Here is a 23,820-nt window from a genome sequence, read left to right as displayed (position 1 = left end):
GTGCCGCCCACTACCACCGTGCCGCCCACGGTGACTTTTGTGCAACCATTAAAGTGACTTTTGTGCAACCATTGGTTCATGATGCTCCCCCTTTAACTATTTGTGTTGCTCTTCCTCATAGAATGCCTGAGAAGTTTTGGACCCATCAGCAACAGAAATCCAGATCTTGTGACCTGTGTTCACAGTAAGTTCCTCATCATGTGCTCGTTGACGGGAGGCTGAAAATGTAACAAAAATACCTCTGCATTTGTCTCAAAGATACAGTGATAAGGACTGGGGCTGGAGGTGTTGGGGAGACGGCAAGTTGGGGCTTTCTGTTACTTCAGTACCTGAATTTGGAAAACTGTCAACTTATGCAAGGAAAGTGCTAGGTCATTGCCCTGCTCCCTCAAGGATGACTTTCCAACAGTGCGGCATTTCATCAGTACTGACGCCCTGACAGTATTGCGCTCCTGCAGTACTGACCCTCTGACAGTGCAGCGCTCCCTCAGTACTGTCCCTCTGACAGTGCGGCATTCCCTCAGTACTGGCCCTCTGACAGTGCAGCACTCTTTCAGTACTGACCCTCTGACAGTGCAGCACTCCCTCAGTACTGACCCTCTGACAGTGCAGCACTCCCTCAATACTGACCCTCTGACAGTGCAGCGCTCCCTCTGTATTGACCCTCTGACAGTGCAGCACTCCCTCGGTTCTGATACTCTGACAGTGCAGCACTCCCTCAGTACTGACCCTCTGACAGTGCAGCGCTCCCTCAGTACTGACCGTCTGACAGTGCAGCGCTCCCTCAATACTGTCCCTCTGACAGTGCAGCATTCCCTTGGTTCTGACCCTCTGACAGTGCAGCACTCCCTCAGCACTGACCCCCTGAGAATGCAGCACTCCCTCAGCACTGACCCCCTGAGAGTGCAGCACTGCCTCATTCTTTGACTGGAAATTTCAGGCAGTATTATGATCTGATGGCTCATAATTTGTTTTATGTTTTGAGCCTGGGAATTACTGTATGCAGTGCTCACTAATGAAGAATGTGCAGTCTGCTGGATTATAGTGAAAGTGTATGTGTTCCTGACTGGAACTGACCTTTTTGTTTTGTTTCATTTTTGACTGTGTATGTGATTTGTTGAAGATATTGCACTCTGTCCCAGATTTAACTTGGATCATGTTACTGAAATGAAACCAAAAAAATGCATGAAAAAAATGTTTTTTCGTCAATAAAGTTGATCTTGCTGAGAATTTAAATATGTGAATCTCCAAGGACTCTCAAATCCTATCAATAGCATTCCAATACTATCTTAATTTCTCTCTCTTTGCTTGGTTTCTAGATATCCCAGATCAGTGTTCTCCCCCACCTTGCAACCCTGTGGGTTATGACCGATGTGAGGATCAGAAGGGAACTTTCAAATGCTTTTGCAAATCAGGCTGGGAGGGCATTTTATGTGATGAAGGTACAGTATGTGTTACATCCAGAGATTAAAGATTTTCCTGATGAGGAGAAATTGAGCAGTTTATACTGATACTCACTTAAGGTTTGAAGAATGAGAGGAGATCTATTTGAGTTGTATATGATGCTGTAAGGGATTGACAAAGTAGACATAGAGTGGGGCAATGAGAGGTCAAGGTTTTAGGCTAAAGGTGGCTTTCAAAACAGAGATGAGGGCGAATGACTTCTCTCTAAAGGTCGTTAATCTGTGGAATTCACTTCCCCAGAGTGCATTGGATGTTGGGATATTGCCGAAATTGAAGGAGACAGCTTTGTAATTAGTAAAGGGTTACTGGAAGCAGACAGCGAAGAGGAATTCAGACTGAGATGAGATCAGCCATGATCATATCAAATGGCGAAGCAGGCTTGAATTACCTGAAAAAAAATCCAAAGAACTAGAGACACTGGAAATCATAAACCAAAACAGAAATTGCTGGAAAAGCTCAGCAAGGCTGGCAGCATCACCTACTCCTGCTCCTACTTGCTATGTCCTTATCTTCTGAGAGAGGACTGAAAATTTATGATTGCTCTCTCTGTGCTGTGACTGAGGGAGAGAGCAGGAGAGTGGGACTAATTGGATAGCTCTTTGAAAGAGTCAGCACATACATGATGAGCCAACAATGGCTTCCTTTAGTACATTGAATTTCTAAATTTATTAAGAACACTGTTTGGACAGTGAGAGATTAATTTCAACCTTTGGCCTCTTACTACTATCACCCCCGACTTTATTTCTTTTTGTAAACAAAATAGTTATGAGATTATATTCATGTGAATTGTGAAAGCCTGTTCAGTTTATTTCTCCATTCCATGGTGTTGTTCATACACTTTACAACTGAGTGACTGACCATCATGGATCGATCTTTCAACTCTGTGATTGGTTCAGTTAACTGATACTGTGATTGGGCGGAAGTGGGTACTGCAGATGCTGGAGATCCGAGTCAAGATCAGAATGGTGCTGGAAAAGCACAGCAGGGTCAGGCAGCATCCGAGGAGCAGGAGAATCAACATTTCGGGCAAGAGTCCTTCATCAGGAAACTGATCCTCTGATTGTTTCAGTTAGCTCATACTGTGTTGGAAACAGAAGTTGCTGGAAAAATTCAGCAGGTCTGGCAGCATCTGTGAAGAGAAATCAGAATTAATGTTTCGGATCCAGTGACTCTTCCTCCAAAACGCTAACTTTGATTTCTCTCCACAGATGCTGCCAGACCTGCTGAGCTTTTCTAGCAACTTCTGTTTTTGTTTCGATTTTACAGCATCTGCAGGTCTTTCGCTTTTTATTTAATGCTGTAATTCGTTCAGCTAACTAATACTGTGATTGGTTCAGTTAAGTAATACTGGGATTGGTTCTGCTGCTGACATTGTGACTCTCTGCATTCCAGATATTATTGAGTGTGAAATCAACAATGGTGGCTGTGAACACATCTGCTCAAACACGGAGGGGAGTTACGAGTGTCTGTGCAAGAAAGGATTCATCAAGAAGCAGGACAATCGACGTTGTGAAGGTGAGGTGGGCACCTGGGGACAGAGTCCTGTGGGTTTGGACTCTGAGGGAGAAGGCCAACCTGATCACTTTATAATTTCAGATGTTCACATTTGTGGGCTCCCGTTCATTGACATTTGCGGATGGGAAAAATGGACAGGAGAAGGAAGGAAAAATCACTGTTGGGATGGGCCTGAGGTTCTACAGTTCGATGCTGGGATATGATTGGTAGTGGCATTTACTGCTCTTTGCTAAATAGGCTTGAGGTGAGGTGTTGAGCTGCCTACTGACCCACTGCAGTCCATGTGGTGAAGGTATATACACAGTGCTATTGACCCACTGCACTCCATGGGGTGAAGGTATATACACAAAGTGTTATTGACCCACTGCTGTCCATGGGGTGGAGGTATATTCCAGTGCTATTGACCCACTGCACACCATGGGGTGAAGGTATATACACAGTGCTATTGACCCACTGCACTCCATGGGGTGAAGGTATATCCACAGTGCAATTGACCCACTGCACTCCATGGGGTGAAGGTATATACACAGTGTTATTGACCCACTGCAGTCCATGGGGTGGAGGTATATACACAGTGCTATTGACCCACTGCAGTCCATGGGGTGGAGGTATATTCCAGTGTTATTGACCCACTGCAGTCCATGGGGTGAAGGTATATACACAGTGTTATTGACCCACTGCAGTCCATGGGGTGGAGGTATATACACAGTGCTATTGACCCACTGCAGTCCATGGGGTGGAGGTATATTCCAGTGCTATTGACCCACTGCAGTCCATGGGGTGGAGGTATATTCCAGTGCTATTGACCCACTGCACTCCATGGGGTGAAGGTATATACACAGTGCAATTGACCCACTGCACTCCATGGGGTGAAGGTATATCCACAGTGCTATTGACCCATTGCAGTCCATGGGGTGAAGAGGCTTTTGCAGTGTTCTCCATTTGACTGGAGGATTTATTACTTTGAGAACATTCAAGCTTGACACCTTGACACCCTATCCGTCACAATCAACATTCACCCTCTCCATCACTGATGCTCAGTAGCAGCAGTGTGTGCTCTCTATGAGGTGCACTGTTGCAACTTGCCAAATCTTCTTCGACAGCACTTGCAAAATACATGACCTCCAGAAAGACAAGGGCAGCAGGCACATGGGAACGCCATCATTGGCAAGTTCTTTTCCAAGCCACACACCCTCCTGACATATCACTATTCCTTTCCTATCGTTGGGACAAATTTCTGGACGTCCATCCCTATCAGCATTGTGGATGTCCCTGTACCACAAGGATTGGCATGACTCAAGAGGACACCACCTCAAGGACAAGTAAGGATGGAAGATAAATGCTGGCCTTGCCCCAATTCAATAAGGCCTTAACAAAGAATGATTGTGTTCCAGAATTGTTGTACACGATATAGGTGAGACCTCTTCTGGAATACTGTGTCCAGTTCTGGTCTCCCTGTTCTTGGTAGGATATTATTAATTTGGAGAGGTTTCAGAGTAGATCTACTAGAACATTGCCAGGAATGGAGAGTTTGATTTATAAAGAGAGGCTGGATAGGCTGGGATATTTTTCACTGGGCATAGGAGGTTGAGAAGTGACTTATAGGGATTTATGAATCATGAGGGTTAAGAGATAAGGTGAATGGCAGGTGTCTTTTCCCTAGGGTGGGGGATTTCAAGACCAGGGGGCATGTTTTTAAGATGAGAGGAAAAAGAATTTAAAAAGACACAAGGAGCAATTTCTTTTACACAGAGAGTAGTTCGTGTGTGGTATGAACTTCCAGAGGAAGTGTTGAATGCAGATACTGTTGCAACATTTAAAAGGCATTTAGTCAAGTACACAATTAAGGAATGTTTTGAGGGATATGGGCCAAGGGGCCTATGCAGGCAAGTGGGATTAGTTTAGTTTGGGATTATGGTCAGCATGGACTGGTAGCTGTGGGAGTCAGTGCGTTTGTGGATGATAACAATGTTGAGTCAGTCACATTGATGGAGTTTGACTCACACAGCTACCTGGACTACACATCCTCCCACCTGCCTCCTGTAAAAATGCTATCGCTTATTCCCAATTCCTCCGCCTCCGTTGCATCTGCTGCCATGAGGACCAGTTCCACCATAGAACACACCAGATGGCCTTCTTCAAAGATCCTAATTTCCCCTCCCACATAGTTGATGATGTCTTCCAGCGCATCTCATCCACTTCCCGCACTCCTGCCCTCAAACACTCTACCCCTCCAACCGCAACAAAGACAGAACCCCTCAGTCCTCACCTTCCACCCCACCAATTTCCGTAAACATTGCATCATGCTCTGCCATTTCTGCTATCTTCTAACGGACACCCCACCACAAATGTATTTCTCTCCCCACCCCTATCTGTGTTCCGGAAAGAGTTCCCTCCGCGACTCTCTTGTCAGGCCCACGCTCCCCCGCTTATCCAACCTCCCCTCCTGGCACCTACCCTTGCCGTTGCAGGAATTGCAAACCTCTGCCCACACTTCCCCCCTCATTCCGCCCAAAGCCCCAAAGGATCCTTCTACATCCATCAAAGTTTCACCTGCACTTCCACACACGTCATTTACTGTATCCATTGCTCCTGATGCAATCTCCTCTACATTGGGGAGACTGGATGCCAACTTGTAGAACATTTCAGAGGACATCTCCAGGACACCCGCACCAACCAACCCCACTGCCCCGTGGCTGAACACTCCCCACGTCGATCTACCGATCACACTCTCAGCTACCTCCCCCCTCAGCCCCACCCCTACCCATTTATCTCACCACCCCCTTGGCTCACAAGCCTCATTCCTCATTCCTTATTCGGCTTATGCCCGAAACGTTGATTCTCTTGCTCCTTGAATGCTGCCTGACCTGCTGTGCTTTTCCAGTACCAAACTCACGACTAGAGAGGTTTTCTGTCATGAGTGTGTGGTGCCTTTAGGCTGTTGAGTAATGAGATGTTAGGATAGGAGATCAGGATACATTTTATTTATTTTTAAAAAATTTTTATTAAACAGTACAAAATACAGTTAACAATAAACAGAAAACAGCAGTTCACAAAAAACCCACTATATATAGGGGAAAGGGCAGTAAAGCCAAACTCCAAACTCCACCGTTCAACCAGTTTTCAGGGAGATGAGGACAAACCTCAAATCCCACTTCCATTCAAAGGTAACAGTAGCCAGCACTGACAAGACAGTGCAATCAATGAGAAACAGTGCATAGAGCACAGACCCAATATAGCTATAAAAAAGGAGACCTAACACCCATCCACACCACATACTGATCAGACTGTCTTTGGCTAGCCTTCCTGCAGGACAGTCATCAGCCTTCCGGTCTCTGGCTGCCCCGCGTACCAGAATACATTTTGTTTCCCTTGACACAGATCCAGCTCTCTTTGAGCCAGCTCTCAGAGTGAACAGAACCGCTGACACTCCTTTTTCTTATAATTTAGGATACATTTTATTCCAGTCGTTGGTTTTTGTTCAGCTGCTTCAAATGTTTAGTTAATTAGATTAATTCAGTTGATATTATTGTAAGTTGCAAGTCATATAAAAATAATTTAAACTTCCAGACATCGATGAATGTGCGTTGGATTCGGAGATTTGTGGATTGGCAGTTTGTGAAAATATACTGGGGTCTTACAAGTGCACATGTGATCCTGGATACAAATATGACTTTTCGACGAAGTCTTGTGAAGGTAATTGCTTCCCAAACTCTATGCTGGAGTAAGGAAACTGGGAACTAATCATCCTTCCAGGTGCGAGTTCCTTATTGGTGTCAATCCGGGCAGGTGTTTCACTGCAGAGAATAAAATGACAGATTTCAACAAGAAAATCAACTTGCATTTATATATTGTCATCAGTGTTAGCATTTATATATTGTCATCAGTGTTATGGAAAACAAACCCCAAGAACTTCATAAGAGCGGTTTGATACTGAGCCATATAAGGAGACTTTAGGACAGGTGACTGAAAACATGATCGAAAAGGTTACAAGGGGCACCATGAGGGATAATTGCTGAGGTTTCGGGAGGAACTCTGCAGCTTGGAGCCTGAGCCAGGTTGGAATGATTAGAATTGTTCCAGGCTGGAATTCACTCTGGGAAGGTGATTTCCACATTTGATTTTTGAAGGAACTGAACCTCGGGGAACACTAACACACCAGCTGGTGAGCTTTAATTCTCCGTAAACATTGATGTGAGCTTCTTATCTAATTGAGGTTTGTCAAAATGCCCTGAAAGGAACTTGCTGGAGGGAATCCCGACTGTAATTATTTTGTCAGATACTGCTGGGGGTGTTGGACGGTTTCATTGAGAGGAGGGGTTACAACTGTTGGCAGTTCTAGCAGTTAATACTCCGAATAGGCTCGCATCCTTGAACACAGGCTGCAAAACATAGGAATAGGAGGAGCTCATTCAGCCCCTCAAGCTTGTTCTGCTGTCCCATTTGATTATGGGGGATATGAATGTACTAATTAAGAGCAAGAGTGGGCCATGTTCCACCCCAATCCATGCCATATTCTGATCTTTGATCAATAATTCATCGTGCCATTGTTTAACAAAAAGCTATCCATCCTAGTCCCAACAATAATTCAGGTTCCAAACTCCTTAGTTACTTCTGTAAGGAAGAAACACTGAGGTCACAGCCTATTGAGGCATATGACAGCATCACCCCTGCAAGGTGGGCCCAGTTAAATATATATCTAACCATTGAACAGCCCAAGACTAGGTATCCGTGAGGTACTGTGGGCAATAAACAACAGTCTGAGCACAGTCTGTGCTCAGCATTCATTACCTCATTGCCATCAAACTAGATGGTGCACCCTGGCTCAATGAGGTGCTGTCAACCAACAGATGAATGGGACAACTCTCCCCTGGAGACAGTCATCCTTAATACAAAGGAAGGGTCATTAAGATTATTGGAGGTCAATTCTCTCAGTCCCAGGACAGTACTGCAGGAATTCCTCAGTCCAGTCAAGCCCACTTGTACAATACTGAGGGCGTGTTGCACTCTGAGAAGTGCTATCTTGAAGAGAAGTACAATGCCTTCCTGCATACCTAAAGCCTCCCCGCAGCACTATAATGGGCAGGAGTGCTCCCTCAAATAACATTGCAAAGACCAGATTATCTCATCATTTATCTCATTGTTTTTTTCCTGTGGAACATTCATTGCCATGTTTCCTGCAATACAGCAGTGATGACACTTCATTGGCAGTAAGACGTGCTGAGTTAATTTAAAGCTTAACAAATCAAGGATATGTGTCATAATATTGAACCTTTGTTCTGCCGCTCAGATATAGATGAGTGTGAAGAGAATATCTGTGCTGGAGATTGTGTCAATACCCGTGGTGGATATGCTTGTTTCTGTGATGGAAAGCAAGGCCTCAAGTTGGCAGCGGACTTACAGAGTTGTACAGTAAGACCTTGTTTGTACTTTGTCTCCTTGGTGGAACAATGGGGAGAATAAGACAACCTGACGCCACATGATTTATTTATTTTGTGGCTATTTAGTAAGTGCATTTTAGCAATCGTCTATTTCCGCTCATGGTTTGTCAGATAGTGAGGCAGTCCTTGCTCATTATGCAGCAAGACCTGGACAGGCTTCGAATTTGAGCCAACAATAATCACCCCACGCAAATGCTAAGCATCTCGAATAAAATCTAACCACCTCCCTATGACATTCCATGGCATTGCCATCCCCAAATCTCCAAACATTAAAATCCTGGGGGTTAATAATTAACCAGAAACTGAACTGGACGGGTCCTACTGTGGCTACACGAGCAAGTAAGATGCTGGGAATTCTGTGGCAAGTAACACACCATTTCTTTCCCCCCTAAAGCCTGTCCAGTATCGGTAAGGCATAAGTGAGGGGTGTGGTATAATGCACGCCACTTGCCTGGATGATGAGTGCAGCTCAAACATCACTCAAGAACCTAAATGGTGTAGTCAGGGATTTTGGTGGTCACAAGGGAGAAGGAGTTGTGGGAGTGTCCGTCTGGACTGCAATGATTGTGAAACCTTTGAGGTGCATACACCTTTTGGGGCATTCTTAATATTATCCAACAAGAAACAGAAATGGGTAGTTGGCCTTGGAAAAATATCTCCATTGTGACATTTTGACTAGTTGCTACATTGTAAAATTTGCTACAGGACATTTTTCTTGAAAACAGGAAGCCATCTTGATGTCTCTTTGTTTCAGCTTATTATGCCATGTGCTTCACTGAACACTTGGAAAAACGAAGGGTCCTTATATCTGGGACGATTCTTCAAAGGGACTCCTGTGATGCGTTTTAACTTCAAAAGAAAGCAGCAAACAAGGTGAGGCATTGTCACTGCCACAGGATTTCACTGCTGGGCGAGTCCAGAGCACAGGATCTTAAAATCAGAGCCAGGCTGTTCAGGGAGTGAGGTCAGAAAGCCCTCCTACACACACACACAGCAGTGGCAATCTGGAACTGTCTGCCACAAGAATCTGTTTTGACTGGGGTCAATTCTAAAATTTCGATTGGGTGAAGTGATTAATGGATATGGAACCAAGGTGGGGATATGAAACCGAGGTCCAGCCAAGTCTCCATCGGTTTGCATGGCAGAACGGATTTGAGGGGCTGAATAGTCTTCTGTTTCTACTGTGTCTTTGAATGGGAGAACAGAGAAACTGCAGTTGTTGTGGGTATGTTCGCCGAGCTGGGGAGCTGGTTTGCAAGCGCTCTGTCCCTGCCTGGGTGACATCCTCAGTGCTATGGAGCCTCCTGTGATGTGCTGTGGGCCTGGCTATTCTGGAATTTATTTGGTTTCGTTCTCGCTGCTTCCTGTTGCCGGCTCCTGTTGCTTGTTGTAGTGACCGGCATATTGGGTCTCGGTCGATATGTCTGTTGATGGAGTCTGTGGATGAGTGCCATGTTTCTAGAAATTCTCTGGATGTCTTCTGTTTAGCTTGTCCTGGATTACACAACGACCATCGGACAAGCCAAACAGAGGACAGCCAAAGAATTTCTAGAAGCATGGTACTCATCCACAAACTCCGTCAATAAACAAACAGACCTAGACCCAATATACCGGCCACTACAACGAGCAACCGGAAGCAGCAGGAACGGAACCAAATAAATTCCAGATGGTACAGTCCAGCGGCACTTCACAGCAGGCTCCAAAGCCCTGAGGATGTCACCTAGACAGGGGGTGAAACATCTGTAAGTCAACGTCCCAGCTCGGCGAACATACCCAGAACTACTGCAACCGACACCAGAGCCGCAAATCTTTACCCAAACCTTGAATTGTGAAACTGTGTGCAGCTGATCCTAGAATTTGTCTGCGTCAGAAAGGACAGCAAATGCTTTATTGGCTGGAGAGAACTTTGTGATCTCCTGAGGTCAAGGAGGTGCTATATAAAGGTAAGTTCTTTCATTCTGTCTATTAGGGAGCGTGCTCCTTCACCCTGAAACTTTCATCTTTTAAAGTTGAGTGAATTTTGTTTCAAATCGATAAGTCCGGGTTGTGTGAAGTTTGAACAGAACGGACAAATAAATAATAAAACATAACCATGGGCATAAATTGCTTCCTTATGCAAAATTGAAACTTGTTGAATGAATATTTTGAAATAAAGCTTGCCTTACGTTTGGTTTGAATCCCTGTGTGGGGTCCTCCTGGCACAGGCTATGAGAATATTGCCGTCTCACTCGGCCAAGATGGGACTGTGCCTGGAGCTCACTAATGGCCAAATACTGTGCAAGTTCTTACAGAGCCCCAGTGCACATGATTATCAGTCTTTAGTCCCACTGGGCAGGACTCCAGAACATTTGAAAGTGCTTAGGCCTTTAGTCTTTCAAGTCATTAATGTTGTCTGGAAATATCTACACAATGAAAGCTTTGAACACAGGAGTGGAGGAAGACCATTCAAACCCTCAAACCTGTTCCTTTATTCAGTGGGATCATAGCTAACCTGTTCCATTGACCTGGAGACTGTGACTGAACAAATGTCTGTCACTCTCAGTGTGGAAGTTGAAGCAGTAAAATTGTCCCAAAACAACCTCTGCTGTCTGAGTCCTAAATCACACGTAATCCTGTTCACCCACCATGCTCACTAATCACAGTAGTATTTGCCCTGCCAACAGCTGAATTGTAGAATTTCCATTCTTATTTTCAAATCTCTCCAGGGTCACATCTGTAATCTCCCTCCCTCTCTTCTCACAATCTTTTTCCCCCCCTCGTTCCAACCTTCCGAACAATCTCAATTCTAATTGCTCCATAATCTGGAGGCTGTGCTGCCAGCTGCCTGGGCCCTAGTGCAGGAATCGTCTCACTGGAAGTCTCTTGATAAATTATGCGAGGCGGAGATTGGGCAGATAGTCAGAGGCTTTTTCCAAGGATGGGAAGGTCAACTACAAGAGGGTGCAGGTTCAAGGTGAGAGGGGGATCAGTTTGGGGAGAAGTGCAGGGAAAATGATTCACACGAAAGGTGGTGGGCACCTGGAATGCACTGCCAGTGGAGGCATGTTAGCAATGTTTAAGATGTATCTTAAGAGACACATGGACGACAGGTGAACAGATGGATGAAACCATGCTTGGGCAACAAGTAGTTAGAATTGGTGCAGGCTTGGTGTGCTAACAGGCTTGTTTCTGTGCTGCATTATTTTGTGTTGTACAACTTGTATTGCTCTCCCCCTTTTAACTCGCTGCTTAAAATCTGCCCCTTTGAACAAGCTTTCATCACCTAGTCATCTACCCTAATTTCTCCACATATGAACAAATATTTGTTGATTGATTTATTTATTTGTCACGTGTACTGAGGTACAGTGAAACGCTTTGTTTACGAGAAGTACAGGCAGAATATAATAAGCAAGGATGTACAGAACAAAAACACTTAGACAGAAGCATACAGGTTACATTGCACAGGGTGTGTGCCACCCAAGATCAGCGTTGGCAAGATCAGCATTATTTGAGGCTAGAGAGTCCATTCATCAGTCTAATTACGGCCGGGATGAAGCTGTTCCTGAACTTGCTGGTGTGTGTTCAGGCTTCTGTATCTTCTGTCTGATAGAAGAGGTTGTAGGAGATCATAACTGGGGTGGAATGGGTCCTTGATGATCTTAGCAGCCTTTCCATGACAGGAAGCCATGTAAATGGAGTCCATGGGTGGGAGGTTGGCTTTCTTAATGGTTTAGACTGTGCACACAATCTTCTGTCGTTTCTTCCAGTCCAGTTGTTATACCAGTCCATTGTGCAACCAGGCAGTATGCTTTCAACGGTGAGTCTGTAGAGAACGGTGAATCTGTAGACATTGGTGAGGGTCCTTATGGACGTGCCAAACTTCCTCAGCTGCCTGACGAAGAAGAACCATTGTTGTGCCTTCTTGACTGTTGCATTTACATGGGAAATCCAGGACAGGTTGTCACTCTGAGGAAGATGACACTCTCCACCCTCTCAACCTCAGCTCTGATGTAGATAGTGGCGTGCTCTCCTCCTCTCTTTCTGAAGGCAGTAATCAGTTCTTTAGTTTTGCCGACATTAAGAGGTTGTTATCATTGCACCATGTCACCAAGCCTTCTGTCTCTTTTCTCTATTTTGACTTGTCGTTAGATGTCTGTCCTACCATGGTGGTGCCATCAGCAAACTTGTAGATGCTGCTTGTTTGGAATTTGGCAACACCATCGTGAGTGTTCAGGGAGTACAGTAGGAAGCTGAGGACACATCCTTGGGGGCTCCATTGTTGAGTGTTATTGTGGGGGAGGTGCAGTTCCCTATCTTCATTGATTGCGGTCTGTGGGTCAGGAAGCTGAGGATTCAGTTGCAGATGGTGGATCCGAGACCAAGGTCACAGAGTTCTGAGATCAGTCTGGAGAGGTTTATGGTGTTGAAGGCGGAGCTGTAGTCAATGAGCAGGAGTCTGATGTTATCCAGATGTTCCAGGGATGAGCACAGGGCTGGGGATTTGTGGGCGGCACGGTGGCACAGTGGTTAGCACTGCTGCCTCACAGTGCCAGAGACCCGGGTTCAATTCCCGCCTCAGGCAACTCTCTGTGTGGAGTTTGCACATTCTCCCCGTGTCTGCGTGGGTTTCCTCCGGGTGCTCCGGTTTCCTCCCACAAACCAAAAATGTGCAGGTTAGGTAAATTGGCCATGCTAAATTGCCCGTAGTGTTAGGTGAAGGGGTAAATGTAGGAGAATGGGTCTGTGCGGGTTATGCTTCGGCGGGTCGGTGTGGACTTGTTGGGCCGAAGGGTCTGTTTCCACACTATAAGTAATCTAATCTGATATGGTGTCCGCTGTGGACCTGTTACACTGGGGAGCAAATTGTAGGGGACTGAGACAGGCTGGGAGATAGGAGTTGATGTGGGTCATGATCAGCCTTTCGAAGCACTTCATGATTACTGAGGTCAGAGCCATTGGACAGTAGTCATTTTGGCACATTGCATGTGCTTTCTTAGGTACGGGGATGATGGTGGCCTTCTTGAAGCAGGTGGGGACTTCGGCTTGTCGGAGGGAGAGGTTGAGGATGTTGGTGAATCCCTCTGCCAACTGGTCTGTACAGGATCTGAGTGCTTGGCCAGGGACTCCCCATCGCTTTCCTTGGGTTGACTTCCAGGAAGATCGACCTGATGTCTGCAGCAGTGACCGAGGGAACGGGTGGGTCCGGGGCAGGCACCTCCACACCTCTAGCATTCTGCTCGAACCTAGTGTAGAGAGCATTGACCGTGTCAGGGAGGGATGTGTCTTTGTCTGTGATCTTGCTCTGCTTCATTTTGTGTCCCAGCATTTTGACTTTGCTAACTGTCACAATCCTTGAGGTGCTTTACTAGGTTAAAGGCACCATATACATCCAAGTTTTACAAGTTAAACCTGTGTTGGGAATGGGGATTGACTGGTGGTGAAAATGTTTAACTCCGTGAAGATTAACTGGGAAAGTCTGTTTGTTTTTCACTGGCTGTAGGGGCTCACGTGAGATACCATGTGACCAATGACAGGAGTGTGAGAGTGAGGTAATTGGTTGGTTACGTGGTGCTCCAGTCAGAGTTGCTGACACTCGCTGTGAGAGTGTTCCTCAGTAATCCGGGTAATGATTGCTTATTATTTAATGGGCAGCTTTTCGGTGGAATTCGATTTTCGAACGTTTGATACAGAAGGTACAATATTCCAAGCTGGACTTCAGCAAAACAGCAACTGGATCATGCTGGGACTGCATAATGGGAAGCTGCAAGTTCAGTACAGTAACACCAATGAGGCTACAGGTGGCGTTACCACTGGAGGTCCACTCCTGAACAATGGCAATTGGCACACGGTATGTTCACAGCTGCTTACCACTTCACTTGCACTTCTTTTAAGGAGCGTTTGTGGGGCTTTGGGGTTCAGCTACTTTTGTTAGACAACGTAGTATTGACCAGTACTCATGGGGCCAGGAGTGTGCTGGTCGATCAAATAACCGATTGATCAAGAGAGCCATATAATCAATGTAGAAATGAAATGCAGGGGGTATATATGTCGCAGTTATACATTATCTGCCACCTGATTGACTGAAATAATGATGCCTTAAATAAAACTTACCAGCAGAGAGCCTTCTCACTCACACCCTCAACTGATTACTCAGACATCGCATTAACACAGTAAACTTCTGGTATTTAAGGGATATAATTCTTGCCAGTTTATTGAGAGTGTTGGCTAACAAGGAGCCAGTTAAAATTTCCTGTACCTGATTGTTCTGTTAAATGGAAACCCTTCATTGCTGATGTACATGAGAGGACCATGTTCATGGTTGTCAATGTTGTACAGGCTCTGCCTTTCCAGTGTGGCACCTTACACGTTGCGTTGACTGTGTCCATTAGTTTCACTTTGCTGTTTCTGAAGGTGCAAAATATTTTTCCGTTTCAGATTTCCGTTGAAGAATCAAGGAACAGCTTGATTGTGAAAGTTGCCCGAGAGGCGGTGATGCATATTAACATCCCCACAAGCCTGTTCCAGGAGATACAAGGATCATTTCAGATAGACATTTCTGTTGGAGGCCTACTTAATGAAGGGCAGCTTGTTAAATCGGTAATTGACTTTATGACACACTGCTTTCCAACGATCAGGCTAGGCTTCGGGATTACTTACAGAGTATGTGAGCCTTGTTTCTCTCCTCTGAAAATGAGCTTCCTCTGAAATGATTCCTTTTCCTCTAAGTTCTCTGTTCAAGACATTCCACATCAGGAATGAGAATCTGACTGCGATTCTCAATTACCAAGCGACCTCACGATCTGATTGGTCCTCTTGCAGATAAATCCTCGATTGGATGCCTGCATGCGTGGGTGGAACTGGATGAATGGTGAAGACACGATAACAAGTGAGACTATCAAACATGATGAAAGGTTGCAATGTTTCTCTGACATTGGGATAGGATCCTATTTTCCTGGATATGGCTTTGCCTCCTTTGACATCACATATGGTAAGTGAACCATTCTCTTCCTGTTACATCAGACTGGAGTTCTGTCATTGACTGGCAATCTTCATGTCACTTATGAAAAAGCTTCATTTTTGCCAGCTCTGATGACACAAGGCATGTGTACACCTGATGCCTGAGGCATCACTGTCAGCCTCTTGGAGGAAGTTACCTATGAGGTTCATTTTGTATAAGCTAAATTAACCCTGGATTCAGAGTAGGGAATTTCGTAATATTCATAAATTTATTTCGTATTTTTGTTTCGGCTCGATTATGAACTGGAACAGTTTCAATCTGAGAGTTGTTTTATGTCACTGTGCTTACACTTTTTTGTTTTGTTCCCCTTCCATGCTCTTACCTGATCTTTCCAACTCCCATTTTAATCCCACCTTTACAATGTTTGCTGCTGTTAACCTGCTCCAGACTGATAATGAGCAGCACTGAGATCCAGTACTGAATCCTCAAACGCTCCATTGTTTATCAGCTCACTCAATCAGACCATTCAGACCCAGTCCAACCTATTATGTATCATCATCATGGACGTCTGGGATTTCATTTACACATCCAATTGGCTGATGGTTTTTGGAACTCCCAGACTGAGGTCGATGTTTTAGAAATGTTTCTGCATTCACACATTAATTTCTTGCTTAACATTGTAATAGTGTTCCTGAAAAGTGCAACTTTTAAGTGATTCAACTTGAAGCAAATCAGATTTTCCCCCATTACAACCAAAATGAAAGTTGTGTCTGGGTTCTGTCAGACTTTTCTCAACACACCGTAGTCTTTAAGTAGAATCACTGTTCAATCCTAAAGTGTATATTTGTAATTCTTTTCTTGATTCATGGGATACGTGTGTCACTTACCTGGAGCAGCATTATTGCCTGTCCCTAAGTGCCTTGAACTGAATCGCTTCAAAGGCCTGTTCAGAGCTCAGTTAAAAATCGATCACATTGCAGTGGGTCTGGAGTTACATAATGGCCAGCCCAGGTGAGGATAGTAGTTTTCCTTCCCTGAATGACATTGGTGAATCAAATGGGTATTTTCTATAATTGACAATGATTACATGGTTGCCATTACAGTAGTTTTTTATTTCCAAACTTTTAGTAGAATTCAAATTTCACCATTTGCTACAGTTGGATTCAAACCCATGTCCCAGAATTTTAGGCTGGGCCTCTGGATCACTGGTCCAGAGAACTCCTTCCATTCCAAAATGGTGCTGATTGGGTCACATGACACGACCTCCGAACTGACACAATGGGAATCCCAACTACAAGAGCACATCCCATGATGTTAAGGCAGAGCTGTGCTGATGAAGGGCTTTTGCCCGAAACATCGATTTTCCTGCTCCTCGGATGCTGCCTGACCTGCTGTGCTTTTCCAGCACCATTCTAATGTAAACCTTATAACAATCCTGAGCAGGGCAGTGCAGTCGGCTCACGTGGAATGGATAGCGTAGTGTGTTGAATCTTACTTAGTGAAATAAGTCATTGTTGCAGAGGGATAGAATCACAAAATACAGGAGGCCTATCAGCCCATCATTGGGGTGTGCATTCCAGATCTTACCAACTTAAAAGTATAAAATATTTTCCTCATCTTACCTCCCTTCGTTTCCATAAAATCTTAAATCTGAATTGCTGGCCCTGAATTATTCACTGGAATAAAATAAACCAGCATGCCAAGGGTTATGGAGGTCAGACAGGAAGTGGTGCTGTGACCACAATCGGATCGTAATGATTGGTGGAGCAGGGTTGAAGCACCAAACACCCTACACCAGCTCCTAAGTTTTACTGAGTGTGCACTTACAAAATGATTCTTGAATCTGTGCTGGGTGAATTTGACTAAAACAGCAAACTTTATTTTTCTAAACTCAGCGACAAAACTGAGCAATGATGTTGGGAGCTGGGCGGTGAACGTGGACCTTTTAATCCAACCCTCAGTAGACACGGGCGTCTTATTTGCGATTGTAAGTGGCAGCAATGTCTCACTGTCCCTGGCCATCACGGACTTGGATGCTGCTACACAGGTAATTAACGAGACAAAATAATGGGATTGGGCGTCGATGTCAGAGAACCGTGATCCTCTCACCCAGTGGGTAACAGAATGGGCTTCTGTTCATTGCTTTATAAGATTGAGGATGAAGGCGTTTGCACAGCAGCTCCTGACTCAGTGACAGATTCCAGCTGGGTCAAACTCCAAACTGGGGGAAGACACGTTCCTTCCTGATCCATGAATAATAGCCAGTGGTCAAGGACGGTGGTGCGGGAAAGGTCAAAGGGCTTCAGGGGTGAAAGGTCACAACCGTTGCAGAGGAAGAGGTGAGAGAGTTACCACAATAGTGTAAAACGTGATCCGACCATGACTGTTTCTTACAGGAGTAACTGAGGGAGTGTGCACTGTTCCTTCTGTTAGTCTGCACCTGTGTTCAGACTACCTGGGCTGTGTACAGATCAAACACACACATTGTTGACATTGTCATTTCTGCATCCAAGAGACCAGCCGTGTGGACATGGAGAGATTCACTCTGGTAACGGGAGGTTTGCTGAGATTAAATGACCTCAGGGGGACAGTGTGCAGGATTTTCTAACTCTGCATTTAACCCATGCTGCTATTCTGACCCAGTCAGGAAGGTTGCCTGATTCCTCCTCTATTGTCCATGAAAGAAAGTGATTCTTGCAACTCTCTCTTTCTCTCTCTCTCACATACACGTGCACGCACACACACATCATCTAGTTTCAAAATGTTAGCTTGCTTTCTCTCCATGGATGCTGCCTGACCTGCTGTGACCTCCAGCACTTTTTGTTTTCAGCCCAGATCCCAGCATCTGCAGTAATTTGCTCCTGATTCAGTGTCAGGAGCAAGTCATCCAGGTTCCTTACATTAACCAAGAAAAATGTGGCTATTTTTAAAAAAAAAACTTACTAAACACAGATTATTAACAGCTTTGAACTATGCAACTACACCTATGTAACCACACCACTCTATAGCTATTTGTGTTCAAAACCAACAGATTTAGCATCCACAGGTCAGGTCGTGTGACCTCTCTCTGAAAGTGTTGTAACCTCAGTGATTCCATCTAAGCAGCTTATGTTCTTTGAGGTGAAATCTGTTGTTTGTATCCACTTTCTGGGCTGTTCAAGCCTGCAATCTGACTGGGAACATTTATGGAACAGTGCTGAGGGATGCTAGATGGTATCTTTCAATTCTACCCAGCATTGCAAGGCTCAGTTATTCAGGGAATACTGCTGTTGACTGTACTGCTAAACTATTGTGTTATGTGAAAAATTAATTTATACTACTGTTCTGAACTGACAGCACATTTATTAACTCATCCAAATGTGAATGAGTCGCAGAGTCATACAGCATGGAAACAAATCCTTTGGCCTATGCTGAACATAATCCCAAATTAAACTAGTCCCACCTGCCTGCTCCTGGCCCATATCTCTCCAAACCTTTCCTATTCATAGACTTATCCAAATGTCTTTAAAATGGTGTCACTGTGCTCACATCCACCACTTCCTCAGGAAGCACACTCCACACATGAACCAGCCTCTGTGTAAAAACTTTGCCCCTCACATTTTTAAAAAAATGTTTTTCCTCTCAACCATAAAAATGTGCCCCTGGTCTTGAAATCCCCCATCCTAGGGAAAAGACACCTTCCATTAACCCTATCTATACCCCTGTTGGATTTATAAACCCCTGTACTGTTACCTCTCAACCTCCTTTGCACCAATGGGAAACGTCCCAGCCTTTTGTTACTGAAACGGGATACACAGTTCAATGAGCATCGCAATCATCAGGAATAAAAGTCGGGAATAAGTTCAAAAATTGGATGTTAGAGTAATCAAGCTCATGGTAAACCATGTAAGAAATTCACAAAAAAAATAATTCCATGCAATCAACTTAGCACGATCCTGGGTGTCACTGTCAGTTTGATGTCAGCCTCAGGGAGTTGTATTAGAACCTTTTCAGGATCTGAGCACAGAATCTCGGCTGTCCGTTCAATGCAGGACTCTGGGAGGGGCATTGCACCATTACAGCGTCTGATCATGCTCCTGTAAAGCACCTTTTGTCATTTTATCCTGTTAAACTGACACAAAGCCCAACTTGTTTTTTTTATTAGAACATCATCCTAGCTATCGAGAACGTGATAGTTTATAAACTGGAAGGACTGACACTTTGTACCAGAGACAAATGGCCCGTCCAGCTCATTGCAACGAGAGGCCGTATTGTCTTAGAATCTTCTGGAGTGGTCGGTGAGAGTCCATTGGCCATGTCAGAGCTCGCAGAACATCTCTCCAAACTGGACCAGTATATGCAAGGCTCAGTGCTGTCCTACTTGGGTGGACTTCCAGGTAAAAGCCATGACATATACCTGTGGCATGTTCACACCCTTGTCCACATCACCCTCATTTCCTTTCATGATTTTCTCTGTGGCGTTCTTATGTTAAGACTTGTAGTAAACAAAGTTCCATGTCGACGTTTTACCTGTCACACTGTAATTGCAAGCTTTCCCCCACTATGTGATGTTGTTTCTTGGTTAGTTCTCTGAACAATGTTACTGGAAATTGGCTAGTTACCTCATGGAATTATTGTGTATTGTTCAGGAGTATCACGGTTTCACTTCCAGAGGAGCCCTCCACCCACCCCATCCACTGAAATGCTCAGCCATCCCGGCGCCATATTGAATTCAGTGACAAACTGTGTTCTGGTCACAGCTGCCATGTCTGTGTTTCCAGATGTCTCCGATCCGTCTCTCACTCTCTCATGTCACCAACTGGAGTCCAGCACACTGCAATCACCTTCCCTGACATTGAATCGCCATGAGGATTGTACTTAATGTTTATTCTGGGTGAAACTCAGAGGTGCCAGTCAAAACTCTCTCTTTTGTGGGGTTGGGCTGCTTTGGTGCAGGATGTCCCCTGTCATTGGGTGAGGGGTTACCTGGCCTGTAGCACAGTCAGCCTGACCCCCTGCTCATTGTCATTAACAGACAGGAAAGTGCCGGTCATGTCCTGACACACACACTCGCACTTGAATGTAAAAAACCAAGGAATGAAGACATGAAAAACAATATCCATCAGACCCATTGGGTGAATTCAACTTCCCAGTGTTACTTAATCCTGGAATTTACAAGGACATAATGAAAGTGTCAGGTTGTCCATGCTGCTGCCCAGCTGCCTAACCTTTTACAATGTCTCATTTTGCAGATGTCCCAGTAACGTCTACCCCAGTGACTGCCTTCTACCAAGGCTGTATGCACGTTCGCATCAATAACCACTACATCGACCTGGACGAAGCTCTTTACAAACACAACGACATAAGGTCACACTCCTGCCCTCTAGTGGTTGAGAGAGATTAGCACACGGTACTCGACCTCTCGCCTGCTTGCTGCACTAAAGCTGAATCCTGTTCATTCCGAGAGCTGATGTGACCGAGTTGCTGTAGCCTTAACAGTGAAGGTTCCCTCCCTGTTTGGAGTGGGAGGTTGAGGGAGTGAGACAAAAGCAAGGCCGTTCAATAGCGAAGGCTCATGAGACAAAGATGTGTGGCAAGTTGGTTTTGTAATGAAGGCAGTGGCTATAATACAATTTCGCAATCATAATCAGATAAAAACAATTCAGTGAACTGGGATTAAATAGGAGCAGATCAACCCTGGCAATGAACAGCAGAGTTTTCAGATGCTTATCCTCATGTATCCAATAAGCTGATCACAGTATCATGTACTAATGCTTTTCAAATGTGGCTTATATAAAACACATCAAGTACATTTACTTTGTTATATTCAAACTGTATGCTTACAAACACTGGCATTTCAAAATTTGGACATAAACTTCACACAATGAAGATACCTAACCAAAAAAGCCATGATATTTTATTTCCAAGACTCAGATACTCAAAATGCAAAGTTTATAAAATTATTTTATCTGCTTAATGTGTGATTTCATCAGTGCAACAGGAAAACGTATTGCTAAAGTTACTGATCCACATAAGAGAGAGAGTTGATCCCGACAGAGTAGATCCAGATATAATGGATCATAATGTTGTCAGTCATCACACAGCAATGTAAGTAACCACAACACACTAGATTGTAATCCAGTGGAACACCACATAGTAGATTACCGTGCAGTAATCCCTTGCTTTGTGAGTCAGGAGAAAAGGATCAAGTCATTCAGGACTTGAGATAAGGCAAAATTCCTTCAGTCAAGGTGGTGGATCTCTGGGAATTGCATCCTCAGAGGGGCACAATCATGATGTTCAAGGTAGAGAGTGATGGGTTCACATATCTAGGCTATTAAGGCACTCAAGGATAATATAGGAAAATGGTTTCAGATGAAGATCAGATATGATCCACTGGAATGGCCAGCATTTAATTTTCAATTTCTAATTACCCTGAGCTGGCTTCTTGAATCACTGCAGTCCATTGGTGTAATTCACCTGCAGTGCTGTTTTAGAGAGGGAGTTCCAAGATTTTGCTCCAGTGACAATGAAAAAGGGATGATGTAATCCTGGATCAGCATCGAGCGTGGCTTGGATGGGAACTTGCAGGCAGTGGGGTTCCCATGCATCTGTTGCCCTTGTCCTATACAGTGAAGACTGTGGATCTGGAAAATGCTGTTAAGGAAGCTTGATGAGTTGTCACAATGCATGTTGTAGGTGGAACACATCGCTGACTCTGTGTCTCAGTTGAGGAGGGAATGAGTGTTGAAAATGGTAGCTGGTGTGACAAGCAAGTGGGTCTGGGTGGTGTCAAGCTTCTTGAGTGTTGTTGGAGCTGCACCCACCCAGGCATTTGGGGAATATTCCATCAAACTCCTGACTCGTTCCATTTCAACAGGCTTTGGGCAGTCAGGAGGTGAGTTATTTGCCTCAGAAGTTCCGGCCTCTCGTCTCTTATTAAGCATCAGGGATGACGGAGAAAGTTAAGGGGTGATTTAGTTTACATTTATGAAGTATTTTGATGTGGAAATAAACAGCAACGTGGAAATAAACATTTCCGCTGTCTGGAAATGTCTGTAAGAAAAACAGTAAAATAGCCAGAGGGGCTGATGAGAATGTTCTTTGCACACAGCAACTTGCTCTGATCTGGAACGCACTGACTGAGAGGGCGATTGAAGCAAATTCAGTCATAACTTGCAAAAGGGAATTGTGAAATGTTTGAATTGCAGAAACTTGCAGAGCTAGGGCCGGGGTGAGTGGGGGGCAAGTGGAACTTAAAGGAAGTTGTAATGTTCATTTTCAGATGTTTCGTCACCACACTAGGTAACATCACAATGCTGTAGGAGTGAAGGGATGTTCTCATTACAATCATTATGGCCAGTTGGTGCAATAACTGCTAGTTGTCAGCAGGTGTCAGTCTCTGACTGTTGTACACAACAGGGTAATGGGAACAGTGGGTGGTAAATCATCTCACTGTCCCACAAATCTTGGGAGGGTATGCATGTTTCCTGGGGGATGTCTACATGCAAGTCTGCCAGATAAAGCAAAACTACTTTAAAAGATCCATTTTTCAAATCAGAATTTCACAATAAACTTCAAAGCGAAACTTTATTCATTTAATTAACTGAAAATGTGTTGCTGGAAAAGCGCAGCAGGTCAGGCAGCATCCAAGGAACAGGAGAATCGACGTTTCGGGCATAAGCCCTTCAGGAATGAGGAAAGTGTGTCCAGCAGGCTAAGATAAAAGGTAGCCTGCTGGACACACTTTCCTCATTCTTGAAGAAGGGCTTATGCCTAAAACGTCGATTCTCCTGTTTCTTGGATGCTGCCTGACCTGCTGCGCTTTTCCAGCAACACATTTTCAGCTCTGATCTCCAGCATCTGCAGTCCTCACTTTCTCCTCATTTAATTAACTAACGATATAAATTACTTTAGATGGAAGGCAACACAGAATTTTCTGTATTCAGTGCCTCCAAAAGGATAAACAGCGTGGCTAAATTCCTTAAACTAGGCTCTTCTTCACTGGAACAGAGACTTTAGGATTCAGACCAAAAAATGTTTAGATAGAAACTATTTCTACTGGTGGAGTGTGAAGACTAGGACGAAGGAGCAGAAATTTAAAATCAGCATCAGGACGTTCACGGGAGAAGGTCAGAAACATGACACAAAGTGTGGATGTCACTCACAGTGAGGGTAACAGATGCTGGGGATCACTTAATAATTTTAACTTGAGGATGTGTAAGCTCGGTGGATTAGCCATGGGAAATGCAGGGTTACAGGGATGGAATGGGGGGGATGGGTCTGAGTGGGATACTTCTCTGGAGAGTCAGTTTGGACTCAAATGGCCTGCTTCCCCACTATAGGGGTTCTACGATTCCTGGACAGGAGCGTTTAGGGGGTGGTGGAATATTTTAGTACAGATTTGTTATGATGCAATAAATAGCAGAAGAGACTTGAGGAGCTGAATGACCTGTTTGCTGCAGTGTTCCAATGAACATTTGA

The 23,820-nt window shown here is 44.6% G+C and overlaps 1 protein-coding gene across 1 annotated transcript in view; it reads left to right on the top strand.

The window, feature by feature from the left end:
* LOC122550474 (growth arrest-specific protein 6-like) overlaps positions 1–21,313 on the top strand; it is a 33,048-nt gene extending 11,735 nt beyond the window's left edge. The window contains exons 4-15 of the mRNA XM_043691240.1: positions 122–184; positions 1,320–1,442; positions 2,857–2,979; positions 6,550–6,675; positions 8,270–8,391; positions 9,175–9,293; positions 14,052–14,247; positions 14,835–14,996; positions 15,219–15,387; positions 17,253–17,404; positions 19,502–19,733; positions 20,589–21,313. Coding sequence (XP_043547175.1) covers positions 122–184; positions 1,320–1,442; positions 2,857–2,979; positions 6,550–6,675; positions 8,270–8,391; positions 9,175–9,293; positions 14,052–14,247; positions 14,835–14,996; positions 15,219–15,387; positions 17,253–17,404; positions 19,502–19,733; positions 20,589–20,740 — 1,739 coding nt within the window. The 3' untranslated portion in view covers positions 20,741–21,313. The remainder of the gene's footprint in view (positions 1–121; positions 185–1,319; positions 1,443–2,856; positions 2,980–6,549; positions 6,676–8,269; positions 8,392–9,174; positions 9,294–14,051; positions 14,248–14,834; positions 14,997–15,218; positions 15,388–17,252; positions 17,405–19,501; positions 19,734–20,588) is intronic.
* The last annotated feature ends 2,507 nt before the right edge of the window (positions 21,314–23,820 follow it).

The sequence above is a fragment of the Chiloscyllium plagiosum genome, chromosome 6 (genome assembly GCF_004010195.1).
Source record: "Chiloscyllium plagiosum isolate BGI_BamShark_2017 chromosome 6, ASM401019v2, whole genome shotgun sequence".
Classification (NCBI taxonomy): domain Eukaryota; kingdom Metazoa; phylum Chordata; class Chondrichthyes; order Orectolobiformes; family Hemiscylliidae; genus Chiloscyllium; species Chiloscyllium plagiosum.
This window is presented reverse-complemented; position numbering and strand designations above follow the sequence as displayed.